The following is a 27,180-nucleotide window of genomic DNA, read 5'->3' as shown; positions in this document are numbered from 1 at the left end:
CCACTGGTAAACTCACCCTCCAAGTGCCCAACAAACCACTGGTAAACTCACCCTCCAAGTGCCCAACAAACCACTGGTAAACTCACCCTCCAAGTGCCCAAGAAACCACTGGTAAACTCACCCTCCTAGTGCCCAAGAAACCACTGGTAAACTCACCCTCCAAGTGCCCAAGAAACCACTGGTAAACTCACCCTCCAAGTGCCCAAGAAACCACTGGTAAACTCACCCTCCAAGTGCCCAAGAAACCACTGGTAAACTCACCCTCCAAGTGCCCAAGAAACCACTGGTAAACTCACCCTCCAAGTGCCCAAGAAACCACTGGTAAACTCACCCTCCAAGTGCCCAAGAAACCACTGGTAAACTCACCCTCCAAGTGCCCAAGAAACCACTGGTAAACTCACCCTCCAAGTGCCCAACAAACCACTGGTAAACTCACCCTCCAAGTGCCCAACAAACCACTGGTAAACTCACCCTCCAAGTGCCCAACAAACCACTGGTAAACTCACCCTCCAAGTGCCCAACAAACCACTGGTAAACTCACCCTCCAAGTGCCCAACAAACCACTGGTAAACTCACCCTCCAAGTGCCCAAGAAACCACTGGTAAACTCACCCTCCAAGTGCCCAAGAAACCACTGGTAAACTCACCCTCCTAGTGCCCAACAAACCACTGGTAAACTCACCCTCCAAGTGCCCAACAAACCACTGGTAAACTCACCCTCCAAGTGCCCAACAAACCACTGGTAAACTCACCCTCCAAGTGCCCAACAAACCACTGGTAAACTCACCCTCCAAGTGCCCAACAAACCACTGGTAAACTCACCCTCCAAGTGCCCAACAAACTTGGCAAATGGAATGCATTATACCTCATTGTATACACAATTCGGCTACGTTGAACCAGTTTAAATCTGTTCTTCTTTTGGATTGTAAAGCACTGTGAGACCTTTTGGTAAAAAGAGTGCCTCAAAATATTCAGATTGTTATTATTATATTATAGTTTGGCCACATATTTAGACTTTCGGAATGTCCATATAGAAATATTTCTGGATAGTGCAAAAACTATGAGTCAAAAATCCACCTTTGAAATGGAAGGAGTGTTGAAACATCTCCCCATTGTACAACTGAGAGAGATACATGATAATGAACAGGAACATAATATTACTAAAGTTGTTAGAGTTGTACATGTACTGTCTTACGATTTTGTGTTGTAGTCTCCAAGCCACAACAACTGTCCTTAAAACAACACACAAACAAAATGGAAATCAAAAAATTCAATACTATTATAAAAGTTTTTTTTTTAAATCTTGAAACAAACACATAACATTCTGACTTACTACATATGGGAAACATAAAATGTAACATTAAATAAAAGCTTGCTGCATTTTCGCCTAATAAACATGAACTTTATAGTAATTTATACAGAAACACTATTAATTAAATTGAATGTCACTACGTACAATAGCATAATATATTCAAGAACCAAAAGTTGTATCCCTCTTTATAGAAAATAAATTAACCTAATAAATAATTTGTTCATTTTAAACTAAACTAAATATTTTGTACATTTTTGAAGAACAAAACAGTAAATCTATTACTCTTGCAAAATTCTTTATTACCAAAAAAAAAGGAATAAATAAAAATACAAATAGGCCTATGCTGGTATACTATATAAGGTGGCTTTAATATTCTGCTGTACAGCATAATGCATTTCAAATATTTATTATTATTTATAAAAAACGCACCATTGTGTAGTAGGTATACAACATAAAACTGTATACACATGGATTTCATGTAAAGATGTGTTGTCCCCCCAAAACCTGAAAAATGAAGATTAATAAATTTAAAAAAAGACTTGAATCGGCATATTTAATAAAGTTAATCACTTCTGTAGAAGAACAAAATTAAAAAAATAATGTTATCATTTATAAAAATACAAAACTGTCAATTCAATCAAAAACCATCGACTTCCAGTCAATTTTACTATTTCTTGCTTTAAATTACAGTTTTGCAGGTAAATCATTTTTTTTTCTATCCAAATTTTGGTCGAAGTGAATAACTATTATGGAACATCAAAAATGTATATTCAACAAAAACATTAAAAAAAATAATATTTTCAGGGGAACAATATATCTTTCTGTCTCTCAACCATTCTGAAACACTGATCATCTTGTTTTGTGTTATTTTATTGTAAAGAAATAAATTATAATTACTGTAATTAAAAACTTTAAAAATGTAAAGTCACCCGTCATCATTTTGAGCTATTTGAAGATTAAATGTTTGATACAACAAAGATTAAGAATGTCCCTTAGCCACTATTTGGAATCAAAATTCAAGTTATTGTAAATATTAATACGGCCCAACTTACAACATTGTAAAGGAGTTTGACCTACAGTTGTTTATATGAACAGTATGTAGTAATATGACTATACAACGAGTTACAGATATTTACATAATATAAATACAAAGAATAGCACATGGTCCATATAGGCCTACTACTAAATTGCACATGGAAATGGAAATGAATGGCTGAGTATACAACTTGTACTCACTTTAATAATATCATTCTTTATAAAAACTTTCTGGCATTCAAATTCTCCAATATATAATTATCCTTATTTGTAGAATCTTTATAAACTTAAAAGTTTCAGCACATAATTTTCAAAAAAGTATACAACATTATGGTAATGTTCATTACAGACATTAACAAGTAACAGGCCTATGATAGTTCATCTCAGGCAAATAAAAACACTGTTGATGAAAAACAGAAATATGACAGATATATTGATCGATTTAATAATTTCAGAGTTTTTCTTAAATTTGCTATCTTGGTTGAGAAAATTAAAATTTGATACTTATGATACTTTCCAATTATATAATGAATTATTCTGCTGCGTTAAAATACGAATCCTGCATTGAATACAATTTATCTATTGGATTGCTAATATTTGTGTGACCTTGACCACCATCATTATTAGGAACTTGTGCGCGATTTGCCATCAGATCTTCATCGAGGGTGCCTTCTATTGGTGAATGCATTTCTTGCTGAAACATCTCATGTTCAGGGTGTGCAGGGTACATGCTTTGTTGAATGTTATTTCCAGGATGATGTGAAATTGGTGAATCCTGAAACTGACCAATCATTGAATTTTGCGTGAACCCTGCGAGATCAGATTGTAACATTGGATACTTCGTTTGAAGCAATTCGTCAAAACTGAAATCATCATCGTCACTTTTAAGCTCATCTTGTGAATATCCATCTGAAAAACAACATTCTGTTTAAATGCAGGCCTACTAACAAATACATTTAGAGTCAATCATCTATAATACATTAATTAAAATACAATTAAAACATTGTAATAGGGAACACGATATTGGCATTTATTGTTGTTTAAAGTTGGCTCATATTTTATTTTGGTCGGTATAGATGATTTACTATCTGCATATATTTTCAGATGTGCACAGTGCTCACGTTTATTGTAGAAAAGCAATCTGTGTTTTATGTTTGAGATATTCAAAAATCTTCTTTCTTTTCTTTATTATAGTATTTTTGTCTGTGTGTTGTATGTTGAATATTATTTTCTTCTAAATTATCCTTTTATTTTGTACGACTTAGAATATCCCTATTTAAAAATAGGGATATTCTAAGTCGTAAAAAATAAAAATACTTTAATTTGTACTGTAAATACATAACCACCTACACCCTGTTTTTTCCCTAACAATCACCACATTTCCATTGTTTGTGTGCTATATGTGTGCTAAGCTTGGCGAATCCAGATTGTAATATGCTGAACTTAATCTAATGATATTTTACATTATATTTGCTAAAGTTTCAATTCTCATAATTGTTGTTCATTTCGGCATATTTCTTCTTTGTTCTTTTTCATGAAAACCCATTATTAAGGGACAATTGAGTTATTTGTTAGATATTTGTTATACTTGATGACTACCGATATGAGAAGTTTTGAATTATTCTGTTTCAAAAATGAGGGACTGGTTTTTACCGTACCTTCATCTTTATCTTTCAAAGGTCTTCTGTTCTGATTTCTTGAATTGCGCCTTTGTCCATTACCATCACTATCGCTAAGGTTCCTTCTAGCTAATTTCTTCATCTAAATACAAATGAATTATTATTATTTTCTAACTTTCTAATATTTCTGAATCTGTAATAGGAAAAGCTTTATTTATTGTATTTACACTACAGTTAATTAAATCAAATTTAGCCTGATGTGTTTTATAGTCTACAGTACTTGGAAAAGAGTGCTTTTTTTTGTTAATAACATTTTTAGTTTAATAGACATATTCTGAAAGTAGAGAGACAAAGCTTAGCCTGGACAGCCTTGTCTTTGATATTGAAATTTCTAATGCTTAATTGAAAGGATAACATATTTAAAGAGAGCAACCAAAAATAGAGGTGGGCACATTTTTAAACATCCGTAACTTTAGAACCATTATGTATTTCCAACTGAAAAAAGCAAGATCAGAGATGATGACATGGAGCACTGGTTGATTTTGCATGGAATGACCCTATACGGCTCTGAGTCGCGCTAAAAATGTTTTTTCACACATTCACTTCGCGAGGTCATTGTTTAAAGTTATCAAGGTCCACACCAAGATTAGAAGTAAACGACGAATTTCGCCCATTTACAAAATCAAGAGTTCTCAAGAAAGATCAAGAGGCAAAGTCCTACAGTTGAAGGTAATTCAAGAAGAAAACACGCCCAGACGCTCAATTAGTTAAAACTTATCAATTGCGTGCGCCAAACGGTTTCTTACCTTAGCTCTTTGATTTTGAAACCAAACTTGTACAACTCTTACACTTAGACCAGTTTCTGCAGCTAAAGACTCTCGTACCTATCAAATATATTTAGGATTAGAAATCGTAAGGTGTCATTACTACAAGTTGAAAAGTTTCGGGCAAAACTAGCCCTTCCTCAGTGATATTTAAAAAAACTAACGCATCTATAATTGAAATCGTATTTTATAGGCTGCAAATGTTTTTTTGATTATAATTCTTTTCGGATTAATAAAAATCGCCAGTAACTCAATTGATCCGAATATTTTGATAATAATATAACACGTCACGTCTCCATCCCAATGCGACACTCTACATACAGAAGAAGATATATACTTCTGGATGTGTATCGGCGTACAGTAATCGGCCACTCGGACGTTAAACATTTTACCAGAAAACCATTTTCCCAGAAAATTCAAAATAGCCGGCCAGGGTTTTCCCATTATGAAATATATATATAATATACACATAGAATTTCTAAAAGAACCTATCCATACCTTGCGACATGGTTTCTGTGAAATGTCGAACGACGCCCTCAATGCTCTTCGTTGTTGCGTTGTAAGTATACTCCTAGGTCTTTTTGGTATGCCCCGTCTGTCTGTATGACCATTATCGCTTACTGCACCTGATTATACAATAAATAATTAACATTTTACAATACTTTTCGCTTGTATCACATTTTTTATAATCGTCTGTTAGGGCTAGGGCTTCTATATTGTTTTTTAGGCATACGACTGACTATAAGCAGCTTTTTTTATACCCATCTCCTAAATAATATCTTGTTTGCATTGTTAAACTTACCAGGAGAATTAACTTGAGTTAATACACATTGCTTTTCAAAATCCAGTTTGCAAAATAATTGATTGTCCTTTATAACGAACTCATCGCCCTTTTTCAATTGAGTGTCGCATATGACGCAAGTGAAACACCGCAAATGGTAGACGTATGATAGAGCTCTCATGACTAGTTCATGCGATGGAATTGATTGTGTGCATGCGTTGCACTTCGTTCCAAAAAGTCTGAAAATAAATAACATGAATAGGGTTTAGACTGAGTTAGCTAGGACTACATAATGAAAATGACACGGCCCTCAAAGACTTTAGCCCTGCACGCACACTCATCCATTTAGTTGATCAAAATCAATCACATAAAAGTAAAAATATAAAACACTGATAAAACCGTATAATAAAACCGTATAAAAATATGTTTAAAACATTTTTTAAATATTTTTAAAAACTGTTAGCCTAAACATTCAGAAAAGATACATAAAAGAGTGAGTAAAAGTGATTTCGATCAGGATTATCCAAGAAAACCAATAACTCAGGTTTATTTCCATTGGAGTCATTGAAACGATCGGTACCGTACATTACACTGTTTTTTTTGTGTGTCTTTTATGGGCTCGTCCCACTTTTATTTCAGTTTGCTGTACAAATTATTGAAATATACAAGTTCTCTATATAAGGCATACAATATGTATAGTGTCTTGTATTATTAAAATTAAAAACAAAGGACATGTTCTCCATCTTTTCTTGTCACATGCAAGTGACGCGTACATATTTGTGATTATTGTTAAAACGTGTTTTTTTTAGTGACAGTATATTTTTTTTTAAATAAATAAAATTTACAATTATTAAAAACATTTACTTATGACCTACATACAGTATATATACAGACATGCTGAATATTGCGGATTTCATATATTATTAAAATTGTCTAAAAACATAATCAAGGGTTGCATTTAAAATCACTTGAAATAAAAAAAAGGGCTAGGCCTACACATTTATATTAAAACTTATACAGCATATTTCATATTTTATAAATACACTTGTAAATCGTAGGGAGAGAGATCGTACGTCGTACGTACGTTCCAAATATTTAGTCCGTGAATGAATATAGTCTGGAGAATGGTATGCACATTTTCCTTAAATTTAAAAGGTTTTTGCGCGTTCACTTTGTTTACTTTGATCAATGATTTCACACAAGGGATTTGGTAATTGTCGAAGATGATACTATTGAGTCATGAAACATTTATTTAAATCAAAAATTGTGAGTAGGTTAAATTGTTTAAACAAGGGACGTGATCTAGTATTTCTCTTTGAGTTCGTTATTATTCTAACTATTAATTTTTGTAACTTATGCAGTTTTTCAAGTTGTGTTGGATATTCATTTCCCCGTACAATGTTTCCATATTGAAGATTTATTGATAGGTGTACAGGAAATATATTAATACCAATTTTGATACAAATGGCCTTAGAAATCTTATTACATATATTTGATGTAGCTTAAGGATTGAGTGTACAAATTATTTGGAAAAAAATTGAGAGAGTTAATGATATTTAAGATTTAACTATTGTGTTTCTTCTAAAAACACACATTTGCAAAGTGGGCAAGTAGTGATGTATCTCCGTGTTACTTCGTGAAAACAATTATCTGCGATACGGACAAGGAATGACACGGTTGACAATATATAATATATGCAATGTATTTTATTATTACTTAAAGGGTATAAAAAGAAATAGTGTTTATTATAAACACTATTTCTTATATAGTAATTTATGAGATTCATTCACAACACTAACCTGAACAAACGACATACAAAACAAACACTGAATATTCATTATTATTATTATTATTATTATTATTATTATTCATGAATACAAATGGATAATACTTAATTACAATCGTTGGCTCAGATAAACCAGGAACATATTTTACAATTATTTTTTTTTTGTTCTTTAGCATTTACCGGTCCTATAAATTCAAATTGAATAACACTAATTAAGCACAAAACTACAGTGCAAGGTAATTCAACTGTGGTTAGATGAATTTGAATGACAAATTTAACTTAATTTGACTGAATTGAATCATTATTTTTAATACTGGGCCTGGGCCAATATTGAAACTTCACTATCGGTTTTACATTTATTATAGGCAATTCTAAGAAACCACAAATAATTCATACTGATAACGATAGGCCTACTGTATTAAAAATTAAACAAAAATTAAACAATTTATTAGTTTTAGCAATCATTGAATTATTACTTTTAATCTTTATTTTCAATATAATTGAAGCCTAACTTCATTTATATTCATATAGCACATACATTTAACCAACAATTGGAAATATAATTGTGTCAGTACAATATAACCATAAATATAGTATTTATAAACATTTATTACAACCATCTGTTTGTATGGTTTTTTTCTCCAAAGAAGAAACATGGGAAAGTGGTATCAAATATTATGCTAAATAATGATATATTATCTTACGTCAATGAAGTGACTTCTAGGACATATTTTCACGTAATAGGCCTAATTTAGATGATTCTGATTACATTAATCGCCATTATCGAGCTCTTTGCATTCGAGGTAAGTATGTAGTTAGGTTAGTATGTAGGCCTATGAGACTGTTAAATGTAATTTGTTCAGGTCTTTTTGTACTAATCTGTACTGCTGTATGTTATGGTGTAACCACACTGTAAAAACTCTGGAGGTGTGCTCTAACAACTCATTGAGAATGTTGCTAGGATTACCTAAGCAATAGTGCAGTAACATGTTCTACGAGCATGATTGTGTTACAACCGCTAATCTGTACGCAAGTGCGTCTATGTTTTAGAATAAGAGTTTTAAATAGTGATCTTGTGTAGGCCTACTACGAACTACTGTTACGATCTTCAAATCACTTCACTAAATGGGAGAAAATCCTTATTTTTTTAAGATTGTCCGTTTTTGTGCCTATTATTGATATTATGCTTATGAGTACTTATTACGAGCTGTACACAGAAACGTTTAGCAGAGATGACGATACTGAGAGATTTCTTAATTACACAATCAGTAACACTTTCCAATAATCAATTAAACCTTGGTTAACTCACTGTTAGGTCGTGTAATATGCATACATTACGTAATCCAATAAGCTGTATTAAATTTGTTTTGCGACTTAAGCCAATATTATTAAGTACAGTATTCAGAAATGGTTACTTATTTAATAATAATTCAATTACATCTATTACGTTAAATCTACAGGTTTTGAGCTGTTTTTATAATTGAATCATGCTCATAAGATTAATATACTGTAGTAATGTTTCATAAATAACATATTCATTGCACTATTTGGCCTACTTTCGACCATTGTGTAAGGTATAACAAGAGATGTTTAGGCCTATATTTAATTGTGGAAAGTTTAAATATACAAAAACATTTATTTGTAATTAAAGTTACTGTATTTTATATTTATTAAACAAACCAATATGGTACTGTGCATATTATTCTATTTTAATCGTGCACGTTGGTTATAGTCTACACGTAAAGAATGATGATGACGCTAATCTGCGAGAAAAAGTGGCTATAATAGAGTGATTATGGGCTAGTGTAAAACACTTAACACGACTGTAGATGGGGTCAGATTGAATTAATATACCTATCCTTGTGAAGTTGAACGAACATGTTCATGTTAATAACTATATTATCTTCTGCCAATTTTTGAGATATTATAACTTATGAATAGGCCTAAACAAAGAAGAATGAAGTTATTGCAACAATGAAGATTTCGTCAAGCGCTCCGCGACGTATCAATACTGGAAGGCCTGATTGCGATAGCTGAAATTAAGTTAAATAGGCAATAATATCTAGTTAACCGATTGACTGCTCAGATATGGTCAAGATTCTTGTGAACAATATTCAAAATATAATGCATTTCTTCCATCGGATACTTCAATACGGATTGAAAGCAACTCATAGTTTGTGGTAGACAATCAACATACTCTATCTATTAATGCTATTAATTTGTTTGCGTAATTTTACGTTTTTCTTCCGAAGTCGCTGAATGGTACGTGCTCACATTTGGCATACTGATGTTTATTGAGGGGCCGCACACGATAGGCTATGTCACTTTCCTGAATTTTAAGGATAACACTAAAAAAACAGGCAAACAGTAACAGTAAGTTGACGTGTTTCGTGAGTTGTTACGTCACGTATCAACTGCGCCACCTCCTCTGTTCTGTACCGCCATGACCAGATCTACAAATACCATGTCTCGGCAGCCAGTCAACCGTATCGAATGATCGTGTCGTTGAAGTTTTAATTAATTACACCTATATTTGAACAGAATGATTTTCGTAAATCACGGTTTGGCTCAGTGAGTAAAACGCCGTGGCCATTGAAATCAATGCTTAGTACGTTCGAGTTCGAATCCGCGATATGTGTAAATAATATCACCGCTTAAACCAAAAAATCAAAACTAGACCACAATTTAATCACAAAAGTAGCAAAAAAGATACCAAACTTTGAAAATGGAATTGAAAAAAACCATTGAAATAAAATAAAAAATATGTAAATGAAAAAAAAAGACAAACACAAATAAAACGAATTCAAGTTCAAATGGGTGTCGTGTTTCCACAAAACATACACGAAAAATACACCCAAAATTTAAAAGTTTGTGTCGGAGGGCCTCATCTAATTTCGACACTTTTTTTATCAATGTTCGTAAGAAGCTGTAGTTTTATTATATTCCAATACTTCTTATTAAAATGTTATAATCTGCCGACTGATTTACAGACTTCATGCACATTGTCACTTTCTGATGCGCACCCTAGATTAATATTTACACAGCACGAAGTCCCATAGCCAGTATTGCTTTCATTTTGTAGCTTACAGATATTTGAAAGTAAGGAATACTTCGTGTATGACAAAATCAATGGCCGTAAATTGTTGAATTTTATTCTTGACAATTTTTTTATTTTAATAGTTTATCAGGGGCCGGGAAGAGTGCGCTTTTATTATACTTACTGTAATCATCTCATGCGAATTATTATAATATAACAATAGACAAGACCGTATCGAGTACGGGTTACTGCTAGACCACAATTTAATTACAAAAGTAGCAAATAGGTAACAAATCTCCCACACAAAAAATTGCAAAATATCAAACCAGTGAATTAAAAAAAAATAATGTAAATGAATAAAAATGAACACACACAAACAACACGATTCCAAATGGTTTGATATATTGTTGAACATGAACACAACTTAACAAATCGTGTTTCCGCAGCAATGTGTTTTTCATTCGATTTCTGTCCACTTTTTTATTTTATCTATATTTATCAAATAATTAATACACAACGAAAATAATAATAATATAGTTTGGTATGTTATGCTTTCGTTAGTGCTTGCGCGCATCATCTAATTCACACGGCACAATTTTTCTTTAGCGTCTTTTATTTTCGTTAAGTATGAACAGTCAAAAGTAGGCCTATCCAGTATTGCTTTCATTTTTAGCTTACATATATTTTAAAGTGAAGGTATAGTGTATAACAAAATCAAAGGCCGTAAATAGTTCAGAATTTTATTCTTGATACAATTTGTTTTTATTTTCATAATTTGTCGAAATAAGCCTCGACTAGCACAGTGAGTAAAACGCCTTGATATCAATTCTTAGTACGTTCGAGTTCGAATTCGCGAAATGTGTAAATAATAAGTATCACCGCTTAACCAGACAACAATTTAATTATAAAAGTAGTAAAAAAGATAACAAAACTCCTACAAAAAAATTGAAAAATATCATGAAATAAAAAAATGTGTAAATGAACAAAAATAAACACACACAAAACGAATCCAAATATTACGGAAAATGTATGAGCAATATGAGGTCATTTGTATGATTTAGGTCGTGTTTTTCATTCGATTTAGGCCTAAGTCCTATTTTTTATTTTTTTTAAATGTGACCACTAATTCTGAGCATAATTAACAAACAAAATATCAAATAACACATAACGAAAAATCTAAATTTTTCTTTAGCGTCTTTTATTTCATTTTTGAGCTTATAGATATTTCAAAGTGACGGAATTTTATTCTTGACAATTTTTTTTTTTAAAATAATTTGTGGTTACTAATGAATAGGCCTACTATATTAACATCAACATTGATTGATAGTTTCTTCAGGCCGAATGAGGATTAGTTACTTTTTTAAACGTTGTGATTTGAAACCATCAATTGTCTTGATTACCACCACGGCACATAGTACGGTATGCAATTTGTGTAGATAATTATACAGTAATAATAATTATTTTAAAAATAATAATAATTATTATTATGTATTTCATTGCTTTCCGTAAATCTTCTAATAGTAGGCCTAAAAACTATTGACAAAATGATTGGTCGTTTATGATGCAGCCGTATTTTGAAAATAAGGAGATAATGCATGTTGATCTCGGGAGTGGGGAAGATTGAGTGTTTTTGAGTTTATAAAATAAAGTTCGAGTTCAACCAAATTTGTTTATTCGTACTGTTTTATTATTTTCTATGAGTTGCTGATCAAAGAAACAATCAAAGAATAATAACCCAGGGTTACAATTAGAAGATTTACGGTACTTGAACCTTTTTATCAGAAAGAGCTACAACTGCAGTGGTTATTCGGAGACTATAACGTCATTGTTTGTAATTCAATGTAATGCAAGTCTAATAAAAGCTGCTTGCGAATTAAAATTTGTAATTCCATTATTTAATTTGTTTAAATATACAAATTTATATACTATATTATATAGAAAATTGCTTAATACAATATGTTTGTAAGGAGGAATTATGTAGTTTTTGTTCTATAATATATATATATTATTATATCACCGAATGTGCTGTGCAACAAGCTAATCCCAATAAAGTTGCTGAAGCTCAGATTTCATCTCTCGTTTACATAGAGAATCGCATAAGGTACGATTAATTAGACACTTTCCTGTCAAATATATTGACGCTGAGTAGCAGGAAATGAGAAATTCTGCCTCCTTAGAATTCCAATTCAGCAAACACGAGAATGACTGGCAGCGTGTTGTTAGTTACGATCAAGCGGACAAATAACGCCACACAATAGACCTCAATCATGAAACAATATTATTCATGATCACACAAAAGTCTGAAGGTTTGTAGATATTAAAAAAGACAAAAGTAACTCTAACCATAGAGAAACGTTTCGTGCTATGTGCTCTATCTAAACAAGAAGTTTTAATTCGAATTCAGATATCACGTAACATGAAAATGTTGATGTGACAAGTTTAATCTGTTTTATAACATGGGTTCAAGGATATAGCCAATCAGACGCGCTGAAATGAGTCACGTGTGCGTGCACTGGAGTGCAAAAAGTGCGCAGCAAAAAAGCATAACAGCACTGCATGTATATCGCATAGCAGGCTGTGTACGATTTAATACGAGTACGTACGAACTAGTCGTCTACAGCGCGGTCCATTTAAAAAAACAAAAACACACACCACTTGTATGTAGGCCTATATCTTGCCATTTCTGGTACACGACTGTTTTGCTAGGCTAGGTTAGGCTATGCGGTGATTTGGTCGCCGAGTAGAGTGGTAGGCCTACTTGCCGTATTCACCCAAAAAGGTAAGTAAAAATAGACCCATGTTATAAAACAAATAATGCAGTCTAAGTTCGTGCATGGAAGTATAAAATATTTTTGCATGTCTCACCATTGTAAATACCATCGAGTGAGCCGCATCTCCACTAGGCCTAATGCACACTGACTTGTGCATTATTTGTATACTAAAACATTGGTCCCAAAAGTGGTATATAATTGGAGAGAGACGTTATATTGCCTACAGATAATATATCTAGTTTTGTTCGTGGTATAGCAATGATAATAATAGTTTGATATAAAATTAGTAATAATACACAACAGTAACTCAATATTGGCAGGTAAAGATAGTAGATAATATTGAAGATAATAATACAATAATTACCATTAATGATAAAAACAAATTCATTCATTTATTCTGACGTATAGGCCTAAAAAACTGTTGGAAACAAAAATATTGTTTTGTTTATTCATAATCTATGATTAACTAAACTTGCAAAAGATGCCTTCAGCACAAAGAATCTCTAAATATATTTCATTTAAACCTGTCTATTGTTAATGAACCTCATAGTTAGTGATATAATCATTGTCGACGCTCTGTCTTTCGTGTGCCGCCTGACGAAGCATTCCCCAACGCAAAAATTTCATTTCAAATTAAATGTTCATTAACGATGTAATAAGGACTGCATAAGTCGATGTTGTTTATCATCGGAATATGTAGGCCTATTATTATGAAGATTCATGGCTTTTTAACCATTCAAATAATCTAATTTAAAATAGGCCTAAATGTATAGAGTCTAACCGAAACGCACAATACATTTTAATAATTGTAAAAAGTTTTGATTTTAATCATGCCTTACTTGAAAACTTTTAAAATCAATATAACTAGTATATGCATGGTTGTTTCTCGTTGTATCCATAGGCCTACAGTTACTGTATATTGTAGTATTTTTGCAACCGGCATTTCTTAATTCCATAACTTTTTTTATAATACCCTGAACTGTGTACTAAAGTATTAAATAATAATATGTATTTTAAAAAGAAAAACAAATCATGAACGATGAAACATAGAAACGAGGGCTACGATGCAAACTACATTCAATATACACCTGAGATATTTTAACAGTGCATAATTATTTTACCTATGTATTTCTTAAGTATACATTAATGTAATGTGTGTATTCTATATTTTAATTTTTTGTTTATAGGCCTATATATATTCCTATATCTGTTTTTTATCGTACTAATATATTTGCCAATCTTAAAAAGAATTTCTAATATTATTTTATATCATAGTAGACAAATAAAGCTATTCAGTATCAGTAAGAAAATGAAAAATTGCTTTCAATACACAAAACTGCTGACTGAAAAAGCACGTGACTGTATTCTGTAAAAAATCAATATCTAATAACCGTAAAACAAACTACTATTGGTACAATACCCAGTGCTAGACTCGACGTATTTAATCTGGTATCTAACGTATGTAAAGAAAGAAAGTAAAGAATCCACGTCAATATTTACTCCACTGTTTGATACAATGAAACGAGCGTTCGAAATATTATTATTATGTGTACATTCTGTCATTCTATTTTTGAGCCACATGCTGATGGATTTTATTGTTACCCACATTGTGTGAGTTTTTTAATCATTGCCAAAAACGCATAAGGCACAGATTGAATAGATAGCTATGAATGTTAAAAATGTTTTTTATCGCTATTGAGAGAGAAAACTGTAACCACCGGCGATTTAAATTTTAATAGAGCCGTATATTATTTGTAGCGATTTTAATAATTTGTATTTCGTTTCCAATGTCAGTCATTTTATCATTATTCGAGTTAATGTCCGAATACAATTATTTTTTTGGCACTGTGTTGTATAATGCAGTAAATAAATCCTATTGATTATTTTTGAATACTTAAAATGCCACTACCACAAATTTCACTATTCAGTTTAATAATGTTACACTGCAGATTTTTTTATGTACAATTTTATGTAATTTATTGATTTAATATTGTAACATTGATCCGACTGACATACGGATGCACGCAGATGACTTTCGACGATTATCATACAATATGGTACAAGCGGTTGGTTCAATCCCCAAAATTACGAACAGGACAAAACGCAAACACACACTACAATGAACCTCGGAAATCTGATAGTACGGTATTTGAGTGCGATTTTCCAGTTGGTTGCAAGTGTTAGGCTTGTCCCCATCGATTGTCCACGCGCCGCCGTGTTTTGTATGAATGCCCTAGGCCCTCTATCGATTGTGTTTAATGTAGCAATAAGAAAAACGGGCAAGCTTGTAAGAGGAGGACGTATTGATTGAAGACGACGGCCAGGCTACATTATCTCGACAAAATTGTAATATCATCGACGTAGCTAGCCAATTACAGCTAGTAATTTTAGACTCGTGGTTAGGAGAGTTTTTATGTGGTAGTCAATAGACAGGTTTAGGTGAAAAATTACAACCATTAACAAGTATTCATTCAATGGGTCTCGTGTAATTCATTTCCGTTGATGGGCACACACAATTTTAACTCTCTAAACTTACAATTGTTCGTTTAATTATTGAATAATACATGTTAGACTTAACAGTTTAAAATGTGAATATTGTATAACACGTTAATCTAGATATGAAGTTTTCTTAATAATACACCTCTAAAAGTGTTTGTCAATTAACGAAATTATTTTGATATACAGTATTATAAAATCAATCGGCGAGCAAATTGATCGAAATACACATTTCTAAAAAAATAATTTCAAACTTGAAAATCGTGTGTCGTGTTTAGTTGTGGTCTTTGTTAAAGAGAAAGACAGAATAATTAATATCATAGGCCTAGACAAACTTCATTTTAACAACAGCTAGTTTAAGTTTAATCTGTGTTTTGCGTAGGGCCTATACACTTTTTCAGCCAGCCAAAAAAATGGGTTATAAAGTCACGCTTTTTATTGCACCTCGTAAAGAATGAAATGGCAACATTCAACAAGTAAACCATAGCTTCAAACATTCTTCAAACATAAGCAAAATGAAAACATGTTGTAATTTTGTAGATTAGGTTCAAAATTAACCATGTAAAAAACAGATATTTTCAAAAGTCAAAAGTTCACAAGTACTGTACGGTACATTTTTGTTCAGTACAGTACATTGTTGTCCATATGCCTTAAGTGAATCTTCGAATCGTTTATATCGTTCGTGATTACTCTGAAATTTTAAACACTTAATAATTCATATTATTTTCCTTTAATATATAATAATATAATAATACTTCTTTCTCTTTCGTGTATCAGTTGAACCTCCATATATGGACAGTTCTCGTAAGCGAATACTTCATTCAAATTCCAGTTTGTCTTTCCAAAGACAGATTCCCACCTGAGTGCAACGTTCTATTTTCTGTACGCTTTTTCAAAAACGGAACCGTCTTCCGTCTGGAATAAATGTGACATTAACCAAGCACAAGCTGCTTTTTTTATGTACGGCTAACTCATAACTTACTCCCGGCCCACACATCTTTAATTTGTACAAATCCACCAGATATGCATGCAAATTAACACGTTTTTCTATCGGTAATGTTTACACCAAAAATTGTACATTATTACGGTTTCAAATTCTGGGAAAGTCTTCCATCATCCACAAGAATAAGCCTGAACTGATTGATTGATTAATTTTAAAACCTTTTACAAACAGTCTCAGTTTTTTTTCCTCTGTCTATACTATCAAACTTTAGGCCTATGTGACAAAACAAATGTAATATACCTAGATATGATGTCACATCACTACCATATTTAAGCATCACTATTATAGTTAGGCACATCACACTTTATTTGTTAAATTGATAGCGTTTCAATGATTGCTATTATATACCATATTTTTATACATCTCTCTCTATATATAATTTTTAGAAATGTTGTTTGTTCTTATACTTGTGTACCATCCATGTCTTATTGTTTTATGAGGGCACACTTTATTTATGTTATTTTATATTATTTTTATATTGTTCTTTGTTTTGTTCTTGAAGTGTGGAGAAACAAAACAATTTGCTTTTGGTTAGTACATTATTAATAACTGACGGCCAATATGATCAGAAATCAATCTTGTAAGCGGACACCGCAAGTACGGATTTTGGTGATGATGTTTGGTTTAACAAAATACGAATTGCGTTGAATTTGATAAAGTATTACAAAATATAGTTACGTATACGTCGAGAACCTTATTTTCTATAAAATAGCGTCAAATAAAATTTATAAAAATCTTCATAATTTAACTCCTAAAACTATCTCAATAAAAAACGTAAATGATAAATGCTGTAATACTAGTGTGACTGTAATAATAATAACAACTCATATCAAATGTTGGAATAGTTTTATAAACGTAGCCTAGCATAAAAATGTGCACTTGAATGGAACAGTGTTGGGTGTTGATATTCACCCGTCTACGACCCTACAATCGTTTAAACTTAAACTTCATTAAAACTTGTTTTTAAATACTATTTAGATAATGTACATAATGTTGTTACACATTGTTGAATTAACCGAAGGGTCGAAACATGGACGAATTCTTCCTACAATAGCTATCACGTCGTCCACATTAACTGATAACTACACAAGCAAGACAGACTGGCTCTTCATAGCTCATTGTGAGTCAGATCAGTTAGTGAACATCTTTGCACAAAACTATTATATATTGGTTATTTTGACAAATTTATGAACTCCAAGGTCGCAGTTAATATTTGGTGAATTGATACGTTAAAGTGGTGATGAACACTTAACACCTTGTTAGGTTATGGCCCATGTCATCATTATAAGGGTTCTCTCGATTTGTCACACTCATGGGATGTATTGACAACACGAGGCCGTGATCTAAGCCAGTGAATGGTGTTGATTTATTTCCATTTCCACTTGTATCAGTAATTCATGACATGAGAAATTATAATAGCTTTGGAACACTTTGCAAGTTTGATCTGGAGTCTCAAGTTTAAGCTTTTTATGCGAGTTCCGTTTCAGAAGAATAACTATACTTTTAAAGACTAGTCTCTGAACTTATTTCGATTTTAAAAAACGTTTAAACGATTTTGTTTGTACCGTAGTAGCATAAAAACAGTTAAGTTAAATAATAAAAGTATAATTTATAAATCGACACAACGGAAGAGATTCGCAAACACAGTCAAACACTAATAATAATAATAGGTACCACTCGATTCGCATGGAACATCGGGTTAGTTAGTTAGTATGGTAAGAGACAGCAATACTTTCAGTTAACGTTATTTAACATGTTTCATTGTGTCAGGATATAATGTTTAGTAGCAGTTGAAAGATGGCCGATCAGAAAGTCAACACTTGATTTAAGATCTAAGCTCTTTTGTAAGTGAAACGTACTAGGCCTATATAATAATAGACCTTTAAGTGCCATTTACACTAGGACGATAACGATCGACGATAACTATATAAACATGCATTTTTTTTCTTACATAAAACAAAAGAAATTAGAAAGGTCTTCGTTCTAGAACTATAGGATAATCATTTATGCTGTCTTAATAAAAAAATAATATTTTTAAAATCCAATCAAATGACGTCATGATAAATAAAAACAATAAAATTGTTGTTTGTCACGATATTATTGCTCTTACTAATCATTTGATTGGACGTGTGAAATTATCATTTTCATCCAAGGAAGCATAGATGGTTATTCTATAGTTCTAGAATGAAATATTTTTATATTTTTTGTTTGTTTTATGTATGAAAAATGCATATTTGTCTATATTTTAAAAATATTTAAAACCCGAAAGTTAATTTACAAAAAAATAATTTAAAAACACGTCATTGGCCTAATTAACATTATTTATTGTTGCAATTTAGATTATCCTGAAACAGAAATGCTCTTAACGGCAACTGCTTCAATCAAATTATCTAAATTTGCTCTATGTGGTATACTTTAATTTTATGAGCAAACTATTTTATTTTTTTGCCAAACCTTATACCCTTTAAATCGGTTTGAATCATAGAACAGACAGGGAAGAGTAAATCTCACCACAGTAACACGCATTTTAGGCCCGATTCTAACCAAGTCAATTTTCCTTTCTACGCTGTCGTCTTTCTTATCATTGCTCATAATCGCTAGGTCCAGGATGGGTACCGTACATTAAATAAAGCATCAGGGACAATACACGGTACAAAATAGTCCATCATCTGCTAAGTTTCTCATGGTAAGTAAATAGAAATAGATAGAACAATAGGCCTATGGATTATTATTAAGTGAACAAGTCAAGAATTCTGTTGGTGTGTATCAGTTGGTTCGAGTTCCAAAAAGTACGGTGTGTGTGTAGTTTAGAAATATCTTTTAATGCTGCTAAAAAATTAAATAGGCCTACATCTAACAAACACAGTTTTCATTCTTAGTATAAAATAAAACAATCGTAGATGAGTTCAACATATAAAACAGAACAATAAAATAGTCGTTTTGTATACTATTTAAGATGGCAACAAGACTTTAAAAATGATATTTTACCCATGCACTGAAAATTAACAACCATAATTTGAATTTTTTGCCAGACTAAAGTAACTTTGACGTTAAAGAGTTTAGTGAGAGATAGGAATTATTCTTATATTAATTTATGTTGTTACCATTCATTAATGTTATTGCCGTTGTCGAAGTAATTCGAATGAAGATGGAGCGAAGATGCAAAGTGAACTGGACTATTATTATGGACCAATGTTGATTAAATGTACTGGGTCAATCCACTTCTAAACACATCAGCATGATTCTACATTAAGAACTTGCAGTAAAAAAGCTCGACAGCCCTATTAACTCAACTCGACATAAAACCTGAACGTGCGACATGTTTACAATAGATCACAATTATCTTCACTTGGATGCAGTTCAGTGACGAAAGCATCAGTAAAAGAAGTAAACTAAAGTGAGGCTTGTCAAACACATAATCACCGGATTCTAGCAAATGATTTACCGGGCATCATAGGCTACGCGCATCATTGCGCACAGTCCCCGTGGATACCCACTGATATTCCCTTTGAACATTTTGACGGGCCTAGGCAGAAAACCCGAGGGATAAAAGGATGTTTTTGCTTATTGTTCCAGGTGAATTAACGGCTCTGAAATCGGAATTACATGAGAGAAATGTATGAGTGCTCACACGTGTGGGGGTTAGAAAAGGTCATCACTGAACGAACGTTATTATTACAAATCCTCAAATTATGTTGTTATAGAAATGGGACATATCAAGGCAGTGTCGCGAATTCTATTGGTGGGGTGGTGGTGTCATTAGTAATTAGCGGAGGTACTAAACACAACAACTAAACATACTGTAGTTTTATTTAATTTTTTAAATATTAATTTTTACCACTATGCATAGAACTATTACTAAAATGATATAATAATGTTTACAACAATAGCTGTCGACGTAACGAGGTGTACATTTTAGTATTACAGGTGTTTTATTATTCATCATCAATGAATAGTAATGCGGTGTTTTAGAATTTGCCACAAAGAAATTGTGTGAGGCCTATACACACCATATTACGATTGTACTATTATTTCATGGATAATATTTCAACACTATATCAACAATACTATCTAAAATTGACACAAGTGTAGCTTCTACAAACAACGCAGATTGATACGTCAGCTATAAATTCACGGCCTCAACTCAACTGTTGGTAGGAAGAGTAAAAAAAGTCGTTTGATACGATGGTAAAAATTTCCAGGGCAGTGGTTCTTAATATTTTTGTGACTCGAGTGCAAAGTCCACAAAAATAATAGAAGGGGAAATGAAAAAACAACAGAAAATGAATGAATAGAAATTATTGAAGTCAATGACACAAATTAGAAACGCCTTTCTGAGATAAACAATATTCACCCATTTTGAAAAAAAAAAAATTTAAATGGCATTTAGTTATACAATTGATAGATGATGGCGTGGCAATATTAAGATTGACATTTAATAAACTTTTCAGTAATTGTTTATTCAAACGCTTCACCTATATTAGGCCTATATTGTAATAAGTTACGGTGTTCAATACGTGCCCATGGCACTATGCTGCCATTATTTATTATAGGTTTATGTATACCAAAAATAGACTTTAGTGATGTTGTAAAAGCAACGGCTTAGGCCTATATTAATTTTTTGTCGTTAATATAGTATGGCCTACTAAAAATCGATTATGAAATTCTATATATGATAACTCACTTGGGTGAACTATTCGGTCTTCAGTTGAGATACATTTAATGTGAATCGTAAAAACTTTTCCACGTAATTAGTCTTTCTTGCGTTGAAGAAAGGAAAGAACTTGCCAACTAAACGTATTAGAATGACTATACGTGTGTGAGATCAATGTGGAATACAGGAATTACGGACTTCAGTTAATACATGAGATTATATCTAATAAAACATTTGTAATGCAGATAACACACCATGCGATTAAGATTAAACAGAACTAAATGTGAGGTCCAAATAGTGAAAACTACACACAGCCAGATCAACCTCAGTGCAGTTATCGCATTTCAATGTATAATGATATACATTGTGTCGTGAATATCTGTGTGACAAATCTTCTTTGGATTTGTTTTTAAATAATCACATTTGCTGCGCTGAAATTCTACCTCTGCATTTTAATTAATAGGTTATTTTCATAGGATTCATGTTCCGTTAGCCTACTTACTGAAATGCCGGAATGACTGAATAACTGATTGCATAAAAACAAAAGTACATTAAGGTAGAGGTTTATGGTCGCGTGCCGTTTAGTGACAACTCGCACTTAAGTAAGTCTAGCGGCTTACATAGCAAGTTCAAAACAAAACCAACGGCGTTGTAATGTAAACACAACCTTTTGTTTGAAATCTTAATCGTTAATGAAGCATTTACTTTAGTTCGATCTCTTGTCTGAGTAGGTTAGTCAGCTGGAAGGACTGTTTTGTCATGGTCTTCGAGGGCTAACAAGTGTTTTTGCAGGAAGTGAAATCGATTGTATAAGGTGTGCACAGGCCTAGCAAAGCTGGTATAACGGAGACAAGCTTTTAACGCTAAGCAGCAACGTGTGTTTTAAATGTTATCTAAATCGCAAAGAAAATAAATAATTATATTACTTGTTTTGAGATTGAGTCTTGGTCATGCAATAATCATTAAGTTTGGTATTAATGAAAATAACTAGAACCTTAAACTGAGTTCTGGAAAACAAACCACCCACTAAATAGGCCTATACAGTACTATGAGATAATGCCTAAAATCTTAAACTGAAAAAGTATAATAGGCTTTGTAAAATTGAATAATATTTTATGAGACCAACATTTTTCTAGTCGACAATTTCCAAACTGATAATCGAAAGGGTACAATTTTAGGGTAAACAAACTATCTCATTGTCTATTCGATAGATTAACTTAGAAACATCAAACCATCGATCTACATTTTCCAAAGACGTTAACATTAGCCTTCCAACAAAGAACCATACTTTCATTAAATTTGCGTATCCAATTGTTTAAAACACGCGTGCAGCAATTCTGACGAACTGTGTTTATTCTATTACCTCAATCGTATCACAGCATACAATGTTACAAATTCAATTGGCGGCACATGCATTCGCATAATGTTACTATTGAAAGTGTTGGATAGCACTATCGGCCAAATAAATGAAATAAATGCCCCACGTATTACTTTGCTTGAATACTTTTTTTTTCTAATTACAAAGACGTAGGCCTACTTACATATAGTAGGCCAGTAGTTTTAACACGTGCATTTGAGAGTGTACGTATATCGCGGGTGGTGGTCTTGACGCGTGTAGTTGTTACGCAAACCGCTTCATTCTAAGTTAAAACAAAGGTTAAACCTAAACCACCCGTGATAATTCTAGGCATACACTGTATATACATTTCTATTTTACGGTGATAATGTTTGTATCCTTACTGCTTAAGTCTGCTTGTAAATAATTGATACTGTTTTAAAGCGGGAAAATCTAGCTTAGAGCAAACATCAATAACCCTTGCGGGTGGTGACAAGACGTACTATGAAGAGGAAAATGTGGACGCGTGCATGTTTCATAACAAGCTTAGCGGCAGGTGGAATGGCAGGTTGATTCGAGCTAAGCATCTTCACAAACGTGAAACGGCACGGTAGTAACACAAAGAGTCATTATTTGTCAGTAAAGCCAAAGATCACGGCAAGACAGTGCCTAGTATCTCAATACTGTAATCGCAACAGAAAATCTTCTTCGATAAATCGGTGGATGTTCTTCTAAAATCGACACCCAAAGTGTGTTGGCGCCAACCGACACATGCATTATGCATGCTATATATAGTAACCCACATTTACTAAATAAACACTTTGTAATTTTTGAATTATCTGGAAAAATTGTTAACGTACATTTTTATGCGTAACATTTCGACTCAGGTAGGCCTCCTCAATTGCTAGAGTAAGTGAGACCATTTTCAATTAAACTTGACAATGAAGTCTAACTACTTTTTATCTGTAAATTGACCTATCACTGCATTCCTATAATCAACATCCCCTTCATAAACATCCACATATTCATCATCTTTATCCATCCACATATTATTTTAATTTTTTTCAATGTTAACTATAGCACAATTAAATTCATTTACCTTTCATAGTCATTTTTACAGTAGAGCTTTCGATCACGTGAGAAACACGAATGAATAAGCCGCTGTTGACAAACATAGCATTGTAAACAGCTTTCATGCCAGCTATTTTCCATCACTTTCATAAAGTATCTATCCTCAATGGCAATCTGGCAGCCTGTACACACCTCTTTGGTGAGTTTCATGCCGTTCACTGCAAAGTAATCACAAATTACAAAGTTGTACCTCACATTTTTGTTTCTAATATTTTCGGTAATATTCATCGATAGTTCAAAGATAATAATGATGCCTAACGATAATACTAATAATATGCCTGGTAATGATGTGTTATCATATACGTAAAACTGATTATGGTAACGACGAGGCTTATTTTAGTGTTTGAAGGTGATGATCATGGGCGTGTTTGGGTTTTTGAGGGAAAACATACGATCAAATATGGACTGGCCCTCTCAGCCTAAGAATCCTTTTATTTTTGCATTTTTATTGGGTAAACCATTTCATATACCTACAATCAGATATGATTGATCTAAAAAATCAGAGAGAGATCGTTGTATTAAAATCAAGCCTCGTCCAAAACTACCTTCACTGTATAAAGCGCAATGGTGTATTATTACAAACTAATTACTAACTATCGAATGCAGAAACATTTCGAAGTATGATATAAAATAAGCTATCTAATAATTAACAGGTAAATTTTATAAACAAAGTGCAACAATTCAAGATCAAAGACGTAGAAATAAGAAATTGATATACCCATGACTATATTATTATGTGCTCACACACATAAGATGAAATATTAGAATAAACAGAAAATGGCATATAATAAGTTAACTATCCATCAATGTCATAATATTTAAAGCCTTGGGTAAGTTGTTTCTTAATGAAAGTCATAATAATTATTTATACGTGTTCTATCAACCATATCAATATTTTGATATCAATATTATTTGATATCAATATTATTTAATATCAATATTTTACTTTTATTGTGCATTAGTGGCCATCCACATACAGTAAAAATGTTTTGTAGGCTACTCTAACGTTGCTTTGTTTATTTCGTAGTTTTAGTCTCACGCAATTTTTACGATAAATTACTATATATTATATCCTAAAAAAACCCAAATTTTGACAAAAAATTGGATCGAAAAAAAAATTATTTCCCTGAAAAAACTGTAGGCCTAATCAAATAAATAGTGGAATATTGAAATTTAAGGTATTCCGGATAAACAACATCATGAGTATAACATCTTTAATATTCAATTCTCATGCAATATATAATTACACGTAATAAATAACATAATGTTACCTGTAGGTGGTGAGATGGGATACTCATCTGTCATATTTTCCCCCTCTAGCTTCATTGCAATACTCAATGATTCTGAAAATTTAAAAAAAAACGATGCAATATGGGCACAGTATATAAAACAATATCGAACCAATTTTGTGACCATCTTCATCATCAATAACACACAAACCATCATTAATTTACATCACAATCAATGATCTTACATCTTTAAAACACGCATGCAAATGTTTAGTAAGACGCAGTTATTATTAGGCCTACGTTTATTATAACGGTGCAATAGATACCCAGTCTGATTCCAAGAGTAAGATAGTGCTTGGTATAAGTAAAACATTAATTTCAAATATAAATAATTACCAACAAACCTTACAGGGTGTGAGATTCAACTGCTTTTACATAATGGTTATGTTAAACAACAATCGATAGATAGGCTTAACATAGCCCATTACATTTTACAAATGAGTTTGTTAAATAAATAAGCACAGAATCCAAACCCCAAATAATTAACGTTTTGCACAATAAAAGTTTAAAATAATACATTACTATGGATTTTTTGATAAATGGAAATTTTAAATAATAATATTACTGAATGCAATTAAATTGCACAGGCATTTGGTAATTGAAAAACAGGTACTTTTTAACAATAAAAAAAACCAGAAACGTTATACAGGCCCTAATGTTGTTTGATGCGGTCAAGAATGGGGCAGACAAACTGAGGAACAAGTTCCTAAACCGTAAAGTTTTTGACTGCCCTTAGAAAAGACAATATGAATTATATTATATTTAGCTATCGACAAGCAAAAGTAAAAGGTTTTGTTTATATTGTTATATTTATTTTTTAAATCTTAAAATATTACAAATTGTTATAACATATTAATAAGTTAGGCCTATGTTTTAACTTCTTGTTAGACCATTTTAAACAATCAAAATGAATTGCTGTGTCCTTGGCGCTAAATAAATATAATCATGGAGGAACTAATTCCTCCATGATTATAAATAACATAATATGGTTTATAACAGTATAATTACTATAATTAAATTTGAACTACAAAATTCAAAAAAAAATATTAATTGGTGTAGGCCTATTATATTTGGATATATGCCTGTTTGGTATGCTGGTGTATGTACCGGTTTACATTGTGAAGTGAGTCACGTAACATGATTTCATGTATTCTCCAACTTGTGACGTCAGGTAATTTGGTAAAATGAATAAAACTAGTTTACGACCTTCATAAACGAATTATGTCATATCTTCTGTAGTTTATATAAACGAATTCTATAACTAGCACACCCATTGACCTATAAATAATTGAACAATAATGCATGCACAAATTATGAATTTATCAATAATCTTCTGAAAGAAAATGTAAACACTGAAACAATTCATCACACACCTGTTCAACCAAATATCAATACAAAATGTCTTGAAGACGTAGTCCAAAACTTCAAAAAAGACAACAGGTTCCGACCAAGTATAGTAAAATGATCAAATCCAATCAATTGTATTAGTAATCCAAACGTTAACAATATTGCTGTTATATCATCGAAAGTTGAAGTTATCTGAAAACAACCAGAAACACAATCGCTGCGAAAATAATCGACAGATAAGAATCTACGTGTACGCGTACGTAACTAGTGACTTTAAACGACTGACGATCGACGACGTCCTAGTCAAAGGCATCACTCGCACTCATACCACTTGACACTTCGTATGTGGGTGGAGCATATGCCACCAGGTATTCTTCCGCGTTTTCACTCCTCCTGAGAGAAAAACCGTAGTCACTGACTGGTTCAATGTATCCGCCTACTATGAATATTAAATATTTAATGAATATTCACGAATGTAGTTGACATTATTTAATACGGTTGCGTCATCGACAATAAATAATGAGTACAATCAACTCGGGCAATATGATGTATTATCTTGAAGAAAAAAAATTAAATATACATTAAAAAAAATATATATATATAAAAATTATTTAAACTGCAAACATTGTTTTATTTCATTTTCCACTGTCTCGAATTATTTTCACTTTGATAAAAAAACAAACAAACAAGTCTGTTTTCTGTGAAATGTTTGCATTGCTTAGAGTGTATATGAATTATAATGAAATGATCACTTTTATTT

The 27,180-nt window shown here is 32.1% G+C and overlaps 1 protein-coding gene across 1 annotated transcript; it reads right to left on the bottom strand.

Moving 5' to 3' along the window:
• Nucleotides 1–1,298: 1,298 nt before the first annotated feature.
• On the bottom strand, nucleotides 1,299–26,701 carry LOC144838043 (LIM homeobox transcription factor 1-beta-like). The gene is made up of 8 exons (XM_078693399.1): nucleotides 26,447–26,701; nucleotides 25,056–25,127; nucleotides 23,753–23,942; nucleotides 5,592–5,809; nucleotides 5,288–5,415; nucleotides 4,772–4,849; nucleotides 4,005–4,107; nucleotides 1,299–3,255 (listed from the first exon to the last, which is right to left on the bottom strand). Exons 2-8 carry the CDS (start codon nucleotides 25,108–25,110, stop codon nucleotides 2,879–2,881), a joined length of 1,149 nt encoding a protein of 382 aa, XP_078549525.1. The 5' UTR covers nucleotides 25,111–25,127; nucleotides 26,447–26,701; the 3' UTR covers nucleotides 1,299–2,878.
• Nucleotides 26,702–27,180: the final 479 nt, after the last annotated feature.

This window comes from Antedon bifida, chromosome 3, assembly GCF_963402885.1.
Source record: "Antedon bifida chromosome 3, ecAntBifi1.1, whole genome shotgun sequence".
NCBI lineage: Eukaryota > Metazoa > Echinodermata > Crinoidea > Comatulida > Antedonidae > Antedon > Antedon bifida.
Note: the sequence above shows the minus strand (reverse complement) of the source record. Positions and strands in the feature narration are given on the sequence as shown.